This window comes from Lethenteron reissneri, chromosome 61 (genome assembly GCF_015708825.2).
Source record: "Lethenteron reissneri isolate LAM-NWPU_2019-01 chromosome 61, ASM1570882v1, whole genome shotgun sequence".
Lineage (NCBI taxonomy): Eukaryota > Metazoa > Chordata > Hyperoartia > Petromyzontiformes > Petromyzontidae > Lethenteron > Lethenteron reissneri.
Genome location: NC_083839.1, coordinates 611728 through 632343, shown reverse-complemented (window position 1 = coordinate 632343; position 20616 = coordinate 611728). Strand labels below are relative to the sequence as shown.

At 52.8% G+C, this 20616-nt stretch overlaps 1 protein-coding gene and 1 non-coding gene across 2 annotated transcripts in view; both read left to right on the top strand.

The window, feature by feature from the left end:
* LOC133358234 (collagen alpha-1(I) chain-like) overlaps nucleotides 1–20616 on the top strand; it is a 33309-nt gene that overhangs the window by 6072 nt on the left and 6621 nt on the right. Inside the window, exons 2-14 of the mRNA XM_061576478.1 lie at nucleotides 2310–2495; nucleotides 3894–3910; nucleotides 4537–4566; nucleotides 6047–6112; nucleotides 7985–8041; nucleotides 9676–9735; nucleotides 11767–11811; nucleotides 12493–12546; nucleotides 13886–13939; nucleotides 14710–14763; nucleotides 16489–16542; nucleotides 17800–17853; nucleotides 19977–20021. Of these exons, the coding sequence (XP_061432462.1) occupies nucleotides 2310–2495; nucleotides 3894–3910; nucleotides 4537–4566; nucleotides 6047–6112; nucleotides 7985–8041; nucleotides 9676–9735; nucleotides 11767–11811; nucleotides 12493–12546; nucleotides 13886–13939; nucleotides 14710–14763; nucleotides 16489–16542; nucleotides 17800–17853; nucleotides 19977–20021 (776 nt within the window). The remainder of the gene's footprint in view (nucleotides 1–2309; nucleotides 2496–3893; nucleotides 3911–4536; nucleotides 4567–6046; nucleotides 6113–7984; nucleotides 8042–9675; nucleotides 9736–11766; nucleotides 11812–12492; nucleotides 12547–13885; nucleotides 13940–14709; nucleotides 14764–16488; nucleotides 16543–17799; nucleotides 17854–19976; nucleotides 20022–20616) is intronic.
* Nucleotides 8202–8307, top strand: LOC133358416 (U6 spliceosomal RNA). The gene has a single exon (XR_009757059.1). It is a non-coding gene; the product is annotated as a U6 spliceosomal RNA (small nuclear RNA).

Here is a 20616-nt window from a genome sequence, read left to right as displayed (position 1 = left end):
TGGAGTTGGCGACATGACATAGTTCAAGTTCATGTATTAGGTGTAGCCCTGTGAGCCATTCGGCTCTTGAATCGGGTGCAACCGCAACAAACAAAAAACATGAACAAGAAAACATCTTAAAGTGAATATGTTACTAAGTGCAAACAGAAATTCCAAGAAAAGACAGCAAACATTATGTATGCAGGTTAACTGTGAATAACCCAACTAATAATAGGGTACGGGATATTCCCAGATTGACGTGATCCACTGTAACTTATAAGACTACGTGAACCCCTCTCTCTGGTCTTCGCACCTGATAGGCTCACAGCGATGACGTCACCATGGAAGTCTTCGCAACTCTGTCCGTCGCCTGATGATGCTAGTTGCTGCTGTAATCACCAGCGAAACGTCACGGTAGCCTCAGCGTAAATGTTGTGGGTTTACTCTGCAACACAGCGGTGGTGCTGTACTAGTGACGAATTGGCCACGTTTTGTTCACGTGACACACCTGTTCTAGTTAAACTGTGTCGGGTGGTGGCGGGTTTAACGACGCATTCGTATTCACGCGCTATAACCCCCAGACTGTATTATGAATATTGGCCGCGAAAGCCTACGTGTTAAATTGAATGTTTTACTGTTACTAGTATTATTGTTGTCGTCACACATCAAAGAGCTTTAAATGTGTGCCCCATTGTAGAAAAGAGATGCACGAGACCCTCAGTGATTTTTGTTGTTGCTCCGAAGCAAAGTCACCAAAGGCGAAGTTTCTCCACTTAATTCATAACCGGCATCTTTCTTCATTCTTGAGGAATCCGCAAACTCCTCCAGGCCCTTCCCGCCTGAAACGGTGTAGGAACTCGCCCGAGTAAAGCGTCAGCCCTCGTGACGGTTGCTAACTTCTCACAAACTTTGGCCTTCTCATTTTCATCAACTCAAGTGCGATGACGGATTGAGTCAGCACCCCCCCCCCCCTCACCCTCCCTTCCCGAACCAGGATTTCAACTCACAACCTTTTTCGATTCGCGAGTCAAATCTTTGCAACGTCATTAGGTACAGCTCTCAAGTTATTATCTTGACCTTCGACCCCCTCCCTCTTGCCCTCTCTACCTCTTAAAAAGAAAATTACGCATTCGCTCCGTATGTACGGTTGAACTTCTTACGCACCGCACATTGCCAAACCGTGCTCGCTAACCCTCGATGCGTGACCTCGCCCCCGTCATTCGCGCCGCGTTTCGAGATCCGACGCGTCTTGAGCAATAAGACCCTCAAGCGCCGTCACGGTCACAGCTCTTGGTCATCGACGACCGCCCAGATTAGCAGCTTGCAGGCGCCAGGCGCGACCGGCTGTGGCCGTGCTGGGTGGCTGCGTGGTTCGTGCCTTCGAGCAGCGGTGGCGTAGCCGCGGGTTGGCATCGGCCTCCGCACACTCTTTGAAGATCCCTCCCCCACCGCCTGCTTCAAAGCCCGGCAGCTGGGCCACTCCGGTGCAGTTGCACCGCCTGCACTCTTCTCGGTAGCTAGCCCAAACTGACCTGTGGGACGCTTCGTAAGTCCGTGGGCCGCTGTGTAAATACAGGGTGCGTAAATGTTTAGTTTTAACACTTTTGATGGGACTCTCGTTTTTAATGGGAAAAGAACGGATAATGCATTGTAACATGATAACTAATGTAACGTTAATAGCTTCAAAAAGTCAACGAGTCTCCCACTTGTTCGCCAGCGTTGTCAACGCGTGGCCTGGAATCTTCTCGAGGTGGTCTCCAGAGCTCGGAGGCGCATTTCTTGTGGTGTTGTTACAAATTCTCAGAAGTGTTAAATAAATTTCGATTTAAAGCTTTCGTGACTGCAGGGATTCATCTTCTTGGTTCTTTCGGTAAAGTCACCCCTTCTACGTGACTTTACCGAAAGAACCAAGAAGATGTTAAATAAATGTTGAAGCACCCCGTATACGAATGACCGGTGACCAATCTGAAACCATTGACCCGCTCCCGCTACATTAGTTGACAAACCCAGTTTAATAATCTATGCAGCTCCAAGGGATCTCTGTGTGAGTTCCATGGTGGTGGTGTGATTGTGGAGTAGTGTGACCTCCCGGGATCTCGTGGTAGTGGTGGTGGTGTGACCGTGGGCTGCTGTGTGACCCCTCCCGGGGTCTCGTGGTGGTGGTGGTGGTGTGACCGTGGGCTGCTGTGACCCCCCGGGGTCCCGTGGTGGTGGTGTTGTGACCGTGGCGTTGTGTGACCCCTCCCGGGGTCTCGTGGGGGTGGTGTTGTGACCGTGGCGTTGTGTGACCCTCCGCTCTCCTCTCCCGTTGTGCGTCACGGCGCGAGCAGTCGGGAGCTGTGAGGACGAGATCGGGCAGCTGCACGACAACAAGGACGTGTGGAAGTCCGAACCGTGCACCCTCTGCGTCTGCGACAATGGCAACATCTTGTGCGATGACCTCATCTGCGAGGACCTGATGGACTGTGCAAACCCCGTCATCCCCGAGGGGGAGTGCTGCCCCATCTGCGGCGACGGTAACTGCACCCACCGCCCCCTAACCCCCCGCCCCCCACCCCCGCTCTCTCCCGTCACCGATGTGGGTTCTGACATTTCACAGGAGGCGGTGACAGGCCACCGTCACCCGTTGTGTGGCTATGGTGCCAGCAGAGGCACTCGCTTGATGCCAAAATTCCACTTTGTCCGACCCAGGGAAGGCCTCACTGAGTCTCAAGACTCTGAGTCGGGGGGGGGGGGGTTTCGAGGAGGGGTCCTGACAAGTTTGCGGAGCGATGTTGAGTTGCGTAATCCCAATTTGGTTAAGTTGTGGGTTATTTTTTTCACCATTTGGCCTGATAGGGCCAGTAACCAGTTACCACACCGTGTGCCATGCACGAGGAGAACCCGGAGTGAAACTCGCGTACAACAGGGGGAGGGGAAAAATAGAAACTCCACACACGAACAGGCGTCCGAGTCGGGGAATCGAACCCAAGATACTAGTGATGTGGTCCACTGACATTTAAATATTTTACTTGAAATATTTTCTGATGTGGCTTTCCCCTGATGTGGTTTTCCCCCCGACTAAATAATGACATCCATGTAAAATTACATGTAGATTTCTGTTTGTTTGTTTGTTATATATAGCAAGCTAGTTTTGGAATTGTTAAGTAAGGTAACCCGATGTTATTGTACTGTAGAGGGTGTAGCTCTGTCTCACTCACCAAGATCAAGATCCTTGATCTTGGTCTCCCAGCGAGATGCCTTCCAAGGCATCATTAGTCACCGCTCGTTAAATACTTATCATCACAGCCAGCCGCGAACCTCAGTGACACCACGGGTTGGCATACACGCTCCTTATCCCGCTGATCGGGCTAGCGTTAGCACGCAGACAATTACGATGTGACTCCCGTAGTGCTTCTGCCAGGGTCTGCAGATCAGCTCCTGGGAATATCGCATCGGCATTTTGCTGCACCTTTTCGATGAGTTTCAAGCGGGATCGAGGATATTTCTCCACGCCGACAACCGCGTTGGCTGCAAACGGTTAAAGCGGCCCAGGCAATTACAAAATGAAATGAAATGGGAACATCGGACGCAATGGTAACTGCGGTGTAAGCGATCGGTCAGAGTCGTGTACAAGCCAATCGGTGTGCACGGCCATCGAGGCTGAACGCGCGTGACATCTGCTGGATCTGCAATATAAATGTACGTGTGTCGAACCTCTTTCACGCCGTACGTAGCCAACCGTGCTAATCCGAGGTGCGGTATATGTTTGAATGTTGAACTTATTCTGCACAATACCTAACCGACCGTGCTAATCGGAGGTGCGGTGTATGTACATGTGTTGGACTTCTTTCGCGCCGTGCGTAGCCAACCGTGCCAATTCTTCGTCTCGTTTTAGTCTGACACAAGTCTCTCTGCTTCTCTTTGTGTTTCAGAAAACGGCGCTGCCAAGGTACGTGATCTCCCCTGTGCGTCTGCGTGACGCAGCGCTCTTCTGCAATGCGCAGCATCCGACAGATGCGCTTGAATGAGGGTGCCGCCCGTTGTTGAATGATTACACAGCCACAGAGACTCGCGGAGATGCGTAGAGACCAGTCGTAATACGTAGAGATGCATGGAGACCCAAAGATGCTACATTAAAAGCAAGTTACAGGAGTGCGATTGTGGCCATGCAACACAAACTCTGGACCCATTGAGTAGAAGCCACAGAGGCACACATAGACCTCGTATGGTTAAACACAGAGACCCATAGAGATACACAGACACTCATCTAGAGATACATAGATTCCCATAGAGATACACAGATACTCATCTAGAGATACATAGATTCCCATAGAGATACACAGAGGCCAATAGAGATCCACAGCGAAACGTTAAAGGCAAGCCACGGTACTGTGATTTCGTCCACGCAGCCCAAACTACGGACAATATCGTAAACCCACAGAGACACGAAGAGACGCACGTGGTAGAGATCGCACGACGCACGTATCGTGCAAAAAAATGAAATAAGCCGCGGAATTCTTGCGCGCCCGGTTCCCTTCTAACCTCTGCCGACGTCTCTCGTTTTTTGTGCCGCAGCTTCAACTCACCGAAGAGCCCAAGGTGGAGGTGAGAGAGAGAGCGGCGATCCTGGCGGGAGACGCCGGCCCGGGCCCTGCTGTCGGCCTGGATGAGACCTGCAGAGGCAGCACAGACCAGATCTCCCCCCCACCCCCCCACGAAGTTTCTCCCTCCCCCCCCCCACGAATGGGTTCTCCCCAAGTGGAACAAAGCATTTAGTTCCTTGCCAGAAAAACATCATCATCAAATTTCGATTTAAAGCTTTCGTGACCGTAGGGATTCATATTCTTGGTTCTTTCGGAAAAAGTCACGTAGAAGGGAAACAATAAAATAACACAAATATAAAACAATACAATTCTCACGACGTTTCGATCGCAACACAAGCAATCGTCATCATCAGGTGTGAAAACCACAGCGAGAACATTTTATTGCTGTGCTTTATTATTATTTTATTATTACCCTTCTACGTGACTTTACCGAAAAAACCAATAATAGCATCATCATCATTACTAGTAACCCCCACATACACCCACCTCCCCCCTGCTTAGGGTTAGCGGCGAGCGGGTTAAGACGCCGGGTCGGTACGTTGGCCGGGACCGAGTTAGAACCGCGCGGTCGACCGGCGAGCGGCTTGAGAGCTCACACCGGCTCTTTCAAACGCACGCTTTACGGAATATTCACGATTGTGGGTCCCGATTTAAAGCTTTCGTGACTGCAGGGATTCATCTTCTTGGTTCTTTCGGTAAAGTCACGTAGAAGGGAAGTAATAAAATAATAAAAATAAAACATAATAAAATAATTCTCACGACGTTTCGACGGCTGCTTGCGTTGTGGCCGAAACGTCGTGAGAATTGTATTTTATTATGTTTTATTTTTATTATTTTATTACTTCCCTTCTACGTGACTTTACCGAAAGAACCAAGCAGATGATTGTGGGTCCCTCGACGGCACGGATGGAACAAATGCCCCGTGGCTGGGAAACCAACGTCCCTGCGTCTGGGGGGTTACGACTGGGCATTCTCTCCACCGCGGCCGCACCAAGACGATCTTCGCCGCGTCGTCCGCGTGCTTTGCCGCTTGCTTTTGGCACGCGCCGCCCCCGAGGCAAAGTGGCGTTTTCTTGCGGTCGCGGAAACAGGTCCCCGATTCGGCTGTGGGGGTCAAAGGCCGTCAACGATCGATCGTAAACTCGTACGGGGGATATTGCGGGGATCGGCTCGCTTTTCGTTGAAGTTACTCGTAACGCATCACCATCGCTGGCCATATTGCCGCTCAACTGTGACGATTTGCTAAGTGCAGCACGATTGCTGGTGGTGCCGGCTAACGGAGTTGGTGGGGTATTGATGGCTAACGGCGTGGTGGTGGTGGTGCCGGCTAACGACGTGGTGGTGGTGCCGGCTAACGACATTGGCGTGGTGGTGGTGCTGGCTAACGGCATTGGCGGGGTGGCGGTGGCTAACGGCGTTGGCGTGGTGGCGGTGGCTAACGGCGTGGTGTCGGCGCGTGTCCGTGGCGTGCGCGTGAGCAGGTGAAACCGGCGCGTGGGGGCAAGGCAAATGCTCGCCGTCCCGGTCGGCCACCCGTCCCCAGCCAGGTGAACACCGCCTCCCCGCTCGTCCCTTATCTCATCTAGATTGACCAGATGTAGATTTATTATATGTAGATTTACTATACATATTTACTATATATAGATTTACTATAGATTTACTATATAGAGATTTGCTACATATAGATTTACTATATACAGAATTACTATATTACAGAATTACTATATGTAGATTTACTACATATAGATGTACTACATGTAGATTTACTATATACACATTTACTATATACAGATTTACAATGCAATTGTACACAAGATGATCGTGGCTGAGACACTAAAGAGTAGACGGTGGGGTTGTTATTAAAAGTGTTGGTGGTGTAGTTATGGTGACAGGACAGGCGGGAGGGGTTAAGGAGGGCTTGGGGTAGTGATAGGGGTCGTGATAGGTGTAGTGGTAGTGGTAGCGATAGTGAAAGGAGTATGGGGTAGTGGTAGGGGTAGTGATGTTTGGGTTAGTAGTAGGGGTAGTGATAGGGGTAGTGAAAGGGGTAGTGGTAGGGGTAGTGATGTTTGGGTTAGTAGTAGGGGTAGTGATAGGTGGTAGTGAAAGGGGTATGGGGTAGTGGTAGGGGTAGTGATAGGTGGTAGTGAAAGGGGTATGGGGTAGTGGTAGGGGTAGTGATGTTTGCGGTAGTGGTAGCGGTAGGGGTAGAGGTAGCCCTGGTCGTAGCTGGGAGCAGGGAGTAGCCGGATGACGATGATGATGACGATGATAATGATGATGACGACGACGATGATGGGCTAGGGAGGGTTATCGAGCCGGGGTTTGATTGAAGGGAGGAGTGGAAGCCGCAGGTTGTTAAAGAGCGACCACGCGCTGACTCCGCGTGCTGCTTCTCGTTCGCACGGCACCCGCACGCAAGCGGCGCTGCACCACGCGCGCAGATGTGCTCGGATAACGTTTCGGTCAATGGCCCTTTTTCAGAGCCGAAGAGGGCCACAGCTCTCGACGTGTGCCATTGTCAGGCTATTGTTACTCACATTACACTGGCTATTGTTACTCACATTACACAGGCTATTGTTACTCACATTACATAGACTATTGTTACTCACATTACACTGGCTATTGTTACTCATATTACACAGGCTATTGTTACTCACATTACACTGGCTATTGTTACTCATATTACACAGGCTATTGTTACTCACATTACACTGGCTATTGTTACTCATATTACACAGGCTATTGTTACTCACATTACACTGGCTATTGTTACTCATATTACACAGGCTATTGTTACTCATATTACACAGGCTATTGTTACTCACATTACACTGGCTATTGTTACTCATATTACACAGGCTATTGTTACTCACATTACACTGGCTATTGTTACTCACATTACATAGACTATTGTTACTCACATTACACTGGCTATTGTTACTCATATTACACAGGCTATTGTTACTCACATTACACAGGCTATTGTTACTCACATTACACAGGCTATTGTTACTCACATTACACAGGCTATTGTTACTCACATTACACAGGCTATTGTTACTCACATTACACTGGCTATTGTTACTCACATTACACAGGCTATTGTTACTCATATTACACAGGCTATTGTTACTCGGCTTTCCGTCAAAATTTCCTTTAGGGGCAGACGCGGAGAGCCGCCGCTTTGACAACCCCCACCACCCCCCCTCCCCGCCTCGATCAGGCGTGCACGCAGTGCCGCAGTTGGGGTTGCGTTGAGCGCTGGCGAGCGTCGCAAGAGATTTGGTCAATCGCGGAAAATGCGTAACGCCCCTTGGTTTGGCGGTCGTGAGCGCTGGCGCCGGGAAGCACGTGCGATGTTCGTGGTGCCGCGTCACTCACGCTGCCACTCTCTCTTTGTCTCGCTGTCGTCTCAGCCCGAGAACGGAAGGCGGCCGGTGATTCCTGTTCCTTCGTACCCGGAGTCCGTTGGGGTACGTGTCTCTCACTCGCTCTCTCCGTGTCTCCTACTCGCTCTCTCTGTCTCTCCCTCTCTGTCTCTCACTCGCTCTCTCCGTGTCTCCTACTCGCTCTCTCCTTGTCTCTCCCTCTCTGTGTCTCTCACTCGCTCTCTCCGTGTCTCTCACTCTTCGTGTCTCTCTCTGGCAGTACATGTTCTAAAATTGGAACGATACAGAGAAGATTAGCATGGCTCCTGCGCAAGGATGACACACAAATCCGTGTCTCTCCCCGTGTCTCTCCCTGTGTCCCTCCCTCGCTCTCGCTCTCTCGCCGTGCAATAGGAATAATTATTGTTGCACCGATCGTATCGTGTTGCTTGGGATGAATCCCCATATCGAGATGTACGAAATGTGAGTGCTGAACCCATCTGTGCAGCCCGTTGAGTGCGATCCACTCCCACGTGTGCGGAGTTGTTCCCTCCACGTGCTCCGCTGTCCTCCCACACGCCGGCCATCCATGGAGGGAATTGGCCAAACATGTTGATGCAGGACACCTCCTGAAAATCATCTCGAGACTCTCAGTGAGGCCCTCTTGTGCCGACGCACCGAATTCACGTCAATCAGTTGATGCCTTTGACTGGCGCTTCGGTGACCGTGATGTAACTCATTCACAAAGCATCTTGTCAGCTGCTTGTAGCCCCCCGCCCCCCCCCCCCATCTACTAGAATAGGAAGTTGAACTTGGAGTTGATTTATCGTGGTTGTGGCTGCCGTGCGTGTTAGCGTAGCGTGTTAGCGTGTGTACGTGCGTGTTAGCGTAGCGGTTAGCGCGCCCCGCTATCAATCCGGCGACCCGAGTTCGATCCCCGGGCCTCCCCTTAGGTCGACTCGGCCTCAAATGAGTACCTGGTGGTGAACTGTAAAACATCACCACTGGGGAGACAAAGGCGGCCGGGCGTGGTGTTGCCCACCCACCCACCCCCTCGTGCGCCGTGCCGGCCTTCACAGGTGCTACTCTCTGACAGCACTTGCCCCAACAGTCTGTTACAGGCTATACGGGGGATCTTTGTTGGTGTGTGTGGACGTAGCCGCTTACTCGCCGTGTATAACGAGTGTGTGTGTGCGTGTGTGTGCGCGTGTACGTGTGTGTGTGCACGTGTGTGTGTACGTGTGTGTGTGCGCGTGTGTGTGCGCGTGTGTGTGTGCGCGTGTGTGTGTGCACGTGTGTGTGTGTGCACGTGTGTGTGTGTGCACGTGTGTGTGTGTGCGTGTGTGTGCGCGTGTACGTGTGTGTGTGTGTGTGCACGTGTGTGTGTACGTGTGTGTGTGCGCGTGTGTGTGCGCGTGTGTGTGTGCGCGTGTGTGTGTGCACGTGTGTGTGTGTGCACGTGTGTGTGTGTACGTGTGTGTGTGCGCGTGTGTGTGCGTGTGTGCGTGTGTGTGCGCGTGTGTGTGTGCGCGTGTGTGTGTGTACGTGTGTGTGTGTGCACGTGTTTGTGTACGTGTGTGTGCGCGCGTGTGTGCGTGCGTGTGCGCGTGTGTGTGTGCGCGTGTGTGTGTGCACGTGTGTGTTTGTGTGCGTGTGTGTGCGCGTGCGTGCGTGTGCGTGTGTGCACGTGCGTGTACGTGTGTGTGTGTTTGTGTTCCCTCGCCTGCGTCCCGCCGCAGCCGTACGCAGCTCAGATGGGCGGCGGCTACAAGACGGAGTCGACGGAGACGGGCGCCCCCGTGAGTCCCGCCGGCCTCGGCGCCTCCCGCTCGCACCCCCCCCGCCCCCTCCCCCTCGGCGCCTCCCGCTCGCACCCCCCCCCGCCCCCTCCCCCTCGGCGCCTCCCGCTCGCACCCCCCCCGCCCCCTCCCCCTCGGCGCCTCCCGCTCGCACCCCCCCCGCCCCCTCCCCCTCGGCGCCTCCCGCTCGCACCCCCCCCCGCCCCCTCCCCCTCGGCGCCTCCCGCTCGCACCCCCCCCGCCCCCTCCCCCTCGGGCTTCACGGCTGCTGATGACGATGATGACGACGATGATGACGACGACGACGATGATGATAATGATGACGATGATGATGACGACGGTGATGATGACGACGATGATGATGATAATGATGACGATGATGATGATGACGATGATGATAATGACGACGATGATGATAATGATGACGACGATGATGATGACGATGATGATGATAATGACGACGGTGATGATGACGACGATGATGATAATGACGACGATGATGATAATGATGACGACAATGATGATGACGATGATGATGACGAAGATGATATCAACGACGATGATGATGATGATAATGATGACGATGATGATGATGATAATGATGACGACGATGATGATGACCATGATGATGACGATGATGATGATGATAATGATGACGACGATGATGACGACGACGGCGACGATGTCAACGACGATGATGATGATGATGGCATTGATAATGATGATGACGATGATGATGATGATAATAATGACGACGATGATGATGATGACCACGACGATGATGTCAACGATGATGACGACGATGATGACGACGTCGATGACAAGGGCCCCAAGTCCGCGGGATGCTTCGGTTTTCCCTCCTCCCCCCCACGTGGTACAATACAAGACGGTTCGTCCACATAGCTGTGTCAGCCCCATTATTATCAGTGCCCTACCTTATCACGGATAAATTCAGACCTTATTGGTCACCCCGTACCTCTTATAAATCTCAACGTTCATCCTACAAAGTCCCATCAATAGGGAGAAACACAAAAAAATAGACAAAATACATATTTTGCCCGTAATGAAACGGCTATACGCCGTATGGACGTGAAAACTCAATTTCCCTGCTGCACAAGAATACGGAGGAGACCGTGATGGGTTGACAGCGATGGGACCTCGAGACCGTGATGGGTTGACAGCGATGGGACCTCGAGACCGTGATGGGTTGACAGCGATGGGGCCTCGAGACCGTGATGGGTTGACAGCGATGGGACCTCGAGACCGTGATGGGTTGACAGCGATGGGACCTCGAGACCGTGATGGGTTGACAGCGATGGGACCTCGAGACCGTGATGGGTTGACAGCGATGGGGCCTCGAGACCGTGATGGGTTGACAGCGATGGGGCCTCGAGACCGTGATGGGTTGACAGCGATGGGACCTCGAGACCGTGATGGGTTGACAGCGATGGGACCTCGAGACCGTGATGGGTTGACAGCGATGGGACCTCGAGACCGTGATGGGTTGACAGCGATGGGACCTCGAGACCGTGATGGGTTGACAGCGATGGGACCTCGAGACCGTGATGGGTTGACAGCGATGGGGCCTCGAGTTCAATCCTCCGGCCGTGGGTCACGTCAGTGGCGAGCGACGATGTGGGGAGATTTTTGCGGATTGAGAAAGCGACTGTGAACATTATTGTTAACGAGTAAAATATCATCCAATTAGTCGTATTGATGTATGGATTGGAAAATCCATAGGGCAAATTTTAATGAAATATTTAAATATCCTTTCAAGAAACGTACGTCCGCTCAACGCCGTGGACGTACGTTTGTATTTCACGTCGTTTTTCGACCCAAGCGTTGCTTTGACATGTGTGTAAATTCATCCGGCACAACTTTAGGGCGCAGTGAATGAACGAGATGCGTCGCGGACGTTTTACTCAATTTGCTTGGATCAGCTGTGAAACGGTTCCGGGGTTCCACTGCTCACGTCTGCCCCCCCGCTCCCCTTCTCCCCCCCCCCCCCCCCGCCACCACCCATCTCTGCAGGGCCCCATGGGACCTAGGGGACCTCCTGGCCTGCCTGGCCCTTCGGTAAGTCTCCGCACCGCGAGCACTGACCTCACTCGGTAGCCGTTGAACCGCCGTGGGCGAACGTAACGAGTGCAGGGACCTCGTCGCGAGGAGTCTTGGGACCCGGCGGCGCATCCGTGGCTAAATGGTGTCCACGTTGCGCTCGACAACAAGAAGCTGAATGGAAAACAAATATGATAATAGTTTTTTTACCCTTCTATCTGGCAACAAAACTGACACCTTTTTTTTACAAGGAGTCATGTTTGCATAGACCACAATACCTGCAGCCATAATCCTTGAAGTTGATTGGTCCACACCCGAGACAGCTTTCTTTAGAGCCTAGTCTCACATGGGTTGGACCAGATGACGCCAAAAGGCGCACAACTCAAGGACAATGCACCATCAGAGTATGAGAGCTCGGGGTAATGAGGGAAAACAAATCGTTAGTTTCATCTGTACCTGTCAATATCTATTATTTAAAGAACAATTTGATAGTTTCGACATGCGCCATATTTTTCTACAGGAGGTTTTTTGGAAAATGCGCCATATAACTGGGCCTTACCTTGTAAAAGAAATTAAAAAATAGTTGAATTTTAGTTTAGACGTCCCTCGCTTGCGTTATTTATGCGCCCTGCGAAGGTGGTCGTGGTTTTTTGTGTTGTTATTGATGTCGATGCGTGTTTATTTCTTGGTGCCGTGCAGGGCCCAGCTGGATCTTCGGGAGCCCCAGGAGAGCCTGGAGAGCCAGGAGCTTCTGTGAGTCACCGCCAGCGACCGTGCACCCACATCTCACCACGTGCACCCACATCTCACCACGTGCACCCACATCTCACCACGTGCATGGCAGAGGTCGCAAACGGGTTTTGATTCCTTACCCGTACCCGTACCCGGCCGCACCAGGGTCGCAAACGGGTACCCGTACCCATACCCTACCCGATACCCGGCTACCCGGCCGGGTAGGGTACGGGTACGGGTACCCGATTGCGACCTCTGGGATGAAGCCATGTTGCAGGCGCGGGTGGGTTGATTCTAGGAACTTGAATTGTGAGAAGAGACAAGACGTTGGGAAATGAGTGACAAACGGTGACTCACGGCCTACCCGTACCCGGCCGCACCAGGGCCGGGTACGGGTAGCCAGGTATCGGGTAGGGTACGTGTACGGGTACCCGGTTGCGACCTCTGGTGCATTGCCACGCTCGCGCCCATCACGCGTCAAAGCCATTGGGGCCCGAGCCGTGTGGATCGCCACAGGCCTCGGCCTCCCGCCATCGTCTCTGAAATGTGACTCCGGGCAAATGACTGCGCTCACTTTAACACGTAGGCTTCTCCACAAATCTGGCTGTGGCCTGATGAAGCTGGTTGTAATTACTGGCGAAACGCCGTACTCAGTTTGTAAGTGTTGTGGCTTGGCTCTCCAACACACAACCGGTTAGTGCTGTACTAGTACACTACACTATATACTACACTATACACTACACTATACACTACTACACACAACACTATACACTACACTATACACTACACTATACACTACACTATACACTACACTATACACTACACTATACACTAGTGCTGTGCCAGTGACGAATTGGCCACGTTCTCTACCGGCCCCCCCCCACTGGTTTCGCTCGTGAGCGGCAGTGCTCGGAGCGTGTGAGAATATCAGAACTGCAAAGGGCCTTTCGACAGAGAAAACCGCGAATGTGACATTGGAATAAAAATCATCGTGGAATGGCCTTTACGGTTTAATTCGATCCGTGTAGGGCTCGCGCCCGATTTTAAATAGCCACGCACGTGGCATTGGCGATGGTGATTGGCCAGTGAGTAGATCAGTTAATCGAATACAACGTCTCAAGACGGTGACTCGTGGTAACGGTGAAGATAAGTGATGTTGACGATAGGGGTTGTCGATGGTGACGATGTTCATGATGACTTTGACGATGGTGGTGGTGTTGATGATGAAGATGATGATGATGATGATTGTGGTGTTGATGGTGACGATGTTTGTGATGATGTTGATGATGTTGAAGATGATGTTGACGTTGTTGATGGTGGTGTTGACGCTGTCCCCACTCTCTCTCTCCCCATCCCCCAGGGTCCCGTTGGCCCTGTTGGACCCGTTGGGTCCCCAGGCCGTGCTGGTGAAGACGTGAGTACCCACCCCACTTTGACGAGATGTTAACTAGTGCGCCTTTTGGCGTCATCTGGTCCAACACCATGTGAGACTAGGCTCTAAGGAAAGCTGTCTCGGGTGTGGACCAATCAACTTCAAGGACAGTGCATACATTATCAGAGTTGTGTTTTTTGTTTGCATTACGACTGCAGGTATTGTGGTCTATGCAAACATGACTCCTTGTAAAAAAAGGTGTCAGTTTTGTTGCCAGATAAAGGGATAAAAAAACAATTATCATATGTTTCTTCTGGCAAATGAGGTTCCAATGGTGAGATGTTAACTACCTCGCCTGGAATACAGGAGGTCGTGGGTTCTGTGAGATGTTAACTACCTCGCCTGGTATACAGGAGGTCGTGGGTTCGATCCCGACCCTGACACCTGCTGTGTCTTTGGCGTTTGCGTGTCTCTCTCTCTCTCTCCCCATGGTCACGTGGATTTTTGTCCGGGTCCTCCGGTTTTTCCCTGCACATTTATAATCAACATCGCGCGTCCAGAATATTTGGCTGCTATAAATGTCCACGTGATGATAAGCCACTTCGTTGAGCTGCCATTCGTGGCCAATTCGCTTCTGAGAAAGAGCTGCACAGCTTAAGTGGGCTGTCAAAATGTAAAAAATAGTTTCTAGTTTTTTTTTTTGCATTAGAGTGTGAGCTCACACCTGCTCAATCAACGGCCGGAATGTGCGCGAGGATTCTCTCTCGATGCGTGAACGTTCATCGATGTACGCGTCTTGTGCCTCTGCCCAGGGTCACCCCGGCAAGGCTGGCATCTCCGGCGAGCGCGGGGCTCCCGGTTCTCAGGTACGCGAGCATCACGATCTCACAGGGGGTTCCCGCACGGGGGAGAGAGGCGCGCGGGTCTACCCCGGCGGCGTCAAAACCCAGCGCAGCAACCCCGCCCCTCCTCGTGAAGGCCCACGGGCCCGACCTGCGGAGCCAGCCGCAGCACCAGTAGCAGTGTGGCAGCAGCAGTAGCAACAGCAGTGTAGCGGTAGCTGCAGCAGCAGTAACAGTAGCAGCGTGGCAGTAGCAGCAGCAGTAGCGGTAGTAGCAGCAGCAGCAACGGTGGCAACAGCAGCAGTGGCAACAGCAGTAGCAGCAGCAGTGTAGCAGTAGTAGCGGTAGTAGCAGCAGCAGCAGTGGCAACAGCAGTAGCAGCAGCAGTGTAGCAGCAGTAGTGGTAGCAGTAGCAACAGCGGTAGCAGCAGTAGCAACAGCAGTCGTAGTGGTATAGCAGCAGCGGCAGCAGTAGCAACAGCGGTAGCAGCAGTAGCAACAGCAGTCGTAGTGGTATAGCAGCAGCGGCAGCAGTAGCAACAGCAGTGTAGCGGTAGCTGCAGCACCAGTAACAGCAGCAGCGTGGCAGTAGCAGCAGCAGCAGAGGTGGCAACAGCAGTAATGGCAACAGCAGTAGCAGCAGTGGCAACAGCAGTAGCAGCAGCAGTGTAGCAGCAGTAGCGGTAGCAGTAGCAACAGCGGTAGCAGCAGTGGCAACAGCAGTAGCAGCAGCAGTGTAGACAACTTAGATTAAAGCCATCAGTCTAACTCCGTACTACAACAAACAAACATGGCCAAACCAAAAAACTTTTCGAAATCACCTAAATAAAGCCATACAAGCAATGTAACAGTGAGCATAGGAACCGTGACCGAAATTTCACAATAAACGACTAAAACAAGTTGTACGGTGGGTGGACACGCGCGCGCACACACGGACTCACGCGAAACTAAACGCACCGCCACCGCCATCCCAGCGTGGATGACGAAGTCCGTTTGCCTCCGTACGCCTGGCACCGCCGCTGTACATTCCTGTAAAGCTCCACGGTGGCTAGGAGATGTTGACTACCTCGCCTGGTCTACAGGAGGTCGTGGGTTCGATCCCGACCCTGATGCCTGCTGTATATTTGGAGTTTGCGGTGTCTCTCTCTCATCATCATCATCACGGTGACTAAGAGATGTTAACTACCTCGCCTGGTGTACAGGAGTCGTGGGTTCGATCTCGACCCTGACACCTGCTGTATATTTGTCTCTCTCCCCGTGGTCACGTGAATTTTTCTCCGGGACCTCCGGTTTTTCCCCTCCAACATTTAGAATCGACGTCGCGCGTTTAGAGTGTTTGGCTGCCGATGGGCCGCCTCTTCGCTGAGCTATCATTTGCGACGGCCAGGTCGCTTCTGAAAAAAAGCGCGACGTAGCTCAGCGGACCTTACCTGGTTTAAAAAAAAAGAGAGGTAGTTAACAGTTATGGAATAGCTAGTACGTTCATAGCGACTCAACAGTTCGTTAAACCTCCTGAAATTGACGTCCGATATCTTGGAGCGGCAGCGGGGCCGCAGGTCGCGACCGCGGGGTCACAGGTCGCCTTCGCCCGGCGCGTTTGGAGTTGGCCGGGCCCCTCGAGGTGAACGATGCAGCGAGTGTCGCTCGCTCGCTCCCAGCGTCACCCACGGCCGTTCTCTCGCACGGACGACGAACGGACGACGGCGGCTGGAGTAAATTTTTACCGTGGTGTCGTTTCCCTCGTTCCAGGGCGCGCGTGGCTTCCCTGGCAACCCCGGGCTGAGCGGCATGAGGGGTCACAAGGTGAGCCGTCGCCAACGCGTTGCTGCTGCTGTTGTTGTTGATGCTGCTGTTGTTGTTGATGCTGTTGTTGTTGTTCTTGTCGTTGTTTCTGTGGCTACTGCTGCTGTCGTTGTCGCCGTGTCCTTCATTCCGGAGGCCCACCGGAGCCGCGCACCTTCAAATCATCTCGATTCAAAACTCGTTCCGCGAGAGAAGCTCCGTCAGTCGCGGTTTTGAAGGCTCGTCTGAAAAAACCCGCGTTAGTTCTCGCTTGCGTATCCGTCTGCGTAGGGGTTTTTTGTTTGTTTTACGCTTGGTTTTAAATGTGTAGGCAGTCAGTAGCCGTGAAAACAAAGCCAGTCATTGATGAGAAAGTAAAAAAGGGTTTGAACCTTTACTGGCAATAAAACGGGAGCTGTGTGAATATGTTCAAACGCCAAATAGGCACCTTTCGCGAGGCATCACGTAGCCACAAATTACTCGTGGCAAACAAACGTGCAAGCGAAAACCGACTCTCATTTTCCCATCGTTTTTGATACTGGCCAAAAAAAAAAAGGTCCAATCAAAGTCAATCGAACGTGGCCCAATCATCCTCATAGCGCCCACTCTTTGCCCTCTGTGTCTCAAGGCTCTTCTCTCTGTGTGTGTCTGCGCCTGTGTGTGCTTGTGTATGTGGGAGCGGTGGTGTAGCGGTTAGCGCTACGCTGCGCTACGAACCCGGCGACCCGAGTTCGATTCCCGCTCGCGGCCACCGACAACCGGTGACGTTTATCTGAGCCGGTCTCGGGTCTGCCCGAGGTCGACTCAGCCTCAAATGAGTAACTGGTACCGGTGTGTAAACATCGCCACTGGGGAGACAAAGGCGACCGGGCGTGGTGCTGGCCACCCACCCCCTCGTGTGCCGTGCCGGCCTTCGTAGGTGCTCGCTAACAGCACTTGCCCCAACAGTCTGCTATTCAGACGCTGTCTTTCCGACAGACCTGTTCTTCACCTGAGGACGGCTGCTTGCGTTGTGGCCGAAACGTCGTGAAAATTATTTTATTATGTTTTATTTTTATTATTTTATTATTTCCCTTCTACGTGACTTTACCGAAAGAACCAAGAAGATGAGTCTGCTAAGGCTTTGTCCTTTTGCACGTATGTGTGTGTTGAACTTCTGTTGCACCCTACGTGGCCAACCGTGCTCATCGGAGGTGCGGGGGGTGAAGGGACAACAAACCAAGAGCACGCCCCGAAAGAAAATCAGTTTTCTAACCCCGCCGCCGTGTCTGTTCCCAGGGCTACGATGGTCTGGATGGAAACAAGGGCGAGGCTGGCAGCGCTGGACCCAAGGTTGGTGAATTCTTCAGCGACGTCAACCTCATTCATTCGTTCGTTCATTCGTTCGTTCGTTTCATTCCCCCTTCGGCATCGGGACGCGGCGTTGCGTCTGCAGCGCTTCGGTGAAGAGAGATCCGCGAGCGAGGCTCCGCTGGAGAAGCCGGGGGACGAGGTTCTGTGAGATGACCGCAAGCGTAATGTCGCTGAACCCTGGCCCGTACCGAGATGATCGCGTTAATTTTATTTAGAAAGGCTTAGTAGCAGCGCCGTCGTTTTTTAAAATTGTCGCTCGCCGCAGAGAAGCGAGCGACACGACCGCCGCACTTTCCGATAGCCGGCGCCAAACCGTGCCACACGGCCCTCCCGCACGGCCTTGTGGGAGCCTCGGTACCGCTAAAAGTCATTTGATTTTAGTTTTTCTTCCCCATTTCGTTCCGACGACGTGTGCGTACGTCACATCAACCCTTTCACCGTCCATCGGGAACGGGAATGGTGTTAACGTTGCGGCGATGCCGAAGTCACCGGCTCCCGCTTACGCCCAAATCGATCGGTGGGATTCCCACGCTTCGACAAAGCTGACGGTCGCCACGACAGAAATGGCTCATCGCCCTCTTTCTTTTTTGTTTCGCCACGCCGGTGACCGTGACCCGCAGCGGGGCACCACGGCAGCTGCTGATGTTACTCGCCGATGATGCGAACAAAAAAAAACAAACAAGGGAATTTTCTTTTTAAACTCTCCGGCCGGCGTGCAGAGACTTCTGTGGTCAATGCCCAGAAGAGAACCGGGGGGGGGGGGGGGGGGGGGGACACGTAACGCAAGCTCGGTGCCCGCTTCGCAAACACGGAGGAGGAGGAGGCATCGTCATGGCAACGACGACTCACCACTCGGACACTCCTGACGATGCACGAGACACCCACCCCCACCCCGACCCCTCCAGCTCGACCAGCTCAAATATAAAATCACAGCCGTTGTTGCTCTACACTCTACAGCAACATCAGCAGCTGTAACAGCAGCAGTAACAGCAGCAGCAGTAACAACATCAGCAGCAGTAACAACATCAGCAGCAGCAGCAACATCAGCAGCAGCAGCAACAGCAACATCAGCAGCAGCAGCAGCAACATCAGCAGCAGCAGCAACATCAGCAGCAGCAGCAACATCAGCAGCAGCAGTGACATCAGCAGCAGTAACAACAGCAGCAGTAACATCAGCAGCAGCAGCAACATCAGCAGCAGCAGCAGCAACAGCAGCAGCAACAGCAGCAGCAACATCAGCAGCAGCAGCAACATCAGCAGCAGCAACATCAGCAGCAGCAGCATCAGCAGCAGCAGCCGCAACATCAGCAGCAGCAACATCAGCAGCAGCAACATCAGCAGCAGCAGCAGCAGCCGCAACATCAGCAGCAGCAACATCAGCAGCAGCAGCAACATCAGCAGCAGCAGCAACATCAGCAGCAGCAGCAACATCAGCAGCAGCAACATCAGCAGCAGCAACATCAGCAGCAGCAGCAACATCAGCAGCAGCAGCAACATCAGCAGCAGCAACATCAGCAGCAGCAACATCAGCAGCAGCAGCAACATCAGCAGCAGCAGCATCAGCAGCAGCAGCCGCAACATCAGCAGCAGCAACATCAGCAGCAGCAACATCCAGCAGCAGCAGCAGCAAAACATCAGCAGCAGCAGCAGCAGCCGCAACATCAGCAGCAGCAACATCAGCAGCAGCAGCAACATCAGCAGCAGCAGCAACATCAGCAGCAGCAACATCAGCAGCAGCAGCAACATCAGCAGCAGCAGCAACATCAGCAGCAGCAACATCAGCAGCAGCAACATCAGCAGCAGCAGCAAACATCTGATGGAGGAAACTGGACTGGCTTTCGTGTCTCACGTTGTGTGTGTCTCACGCTGTGTGTGTCTCACGTTGTGTGTCTCACGTTGTGTGTCTCACGTTGTGTGTGTCTCACGCTGTGTGTGTCTCACGTTGTGTGTGTCTCACGCTGTGTGTGTCTCACGTTGTGTGTGTCTCACGCTGTGTGGGTCTCACGTTGTGTGTCTCACGTTGTGTGTGTCTCACGCTGTGTGTGTCTCACGTTGTGTGTCTCACGCTGTGTGTGTGATGTCTCCTTGCTTTGTCCTCGTAGGGTGAGCGTGGACCATCAGGAGCGAACGGAGCTGCTGGTCTTACGGTGAGCACCTCGCAAGCCCCACTCTTCACCTTGCGAGCTCACACACACACACACAGCACACGCAACCACACAGCACACACAACCCACACACAACCCACACAGCACACACACACACACACAGCACATGCAACACACGCAACACACACAGCACACACAACACACACAGCACACAACACACACAACCCACGCAACCACACAACCCACACAGCACACAACACACCACACACAACACACACCACACACACCCACACCAACCCACACACACAACACACACACACATGCAACACACACGCACACACACCCACACACCACACACACACACAACCACACACACAACACGCAACACACACAACCCAACCACACACACAACCCCGCACACACGCAACACACCAACACACATACACCACAACCACACAGCACACACAACACACACACACACACACAACACACACACACACACAACACACACAGCACCACAACACACACAGCACACACAACACACACAGCACACACATCCACACGACAACACACCAGCACACAAACACACACAGCACATGCCAACACAGCACATCACACACAGCAACACACAACACAC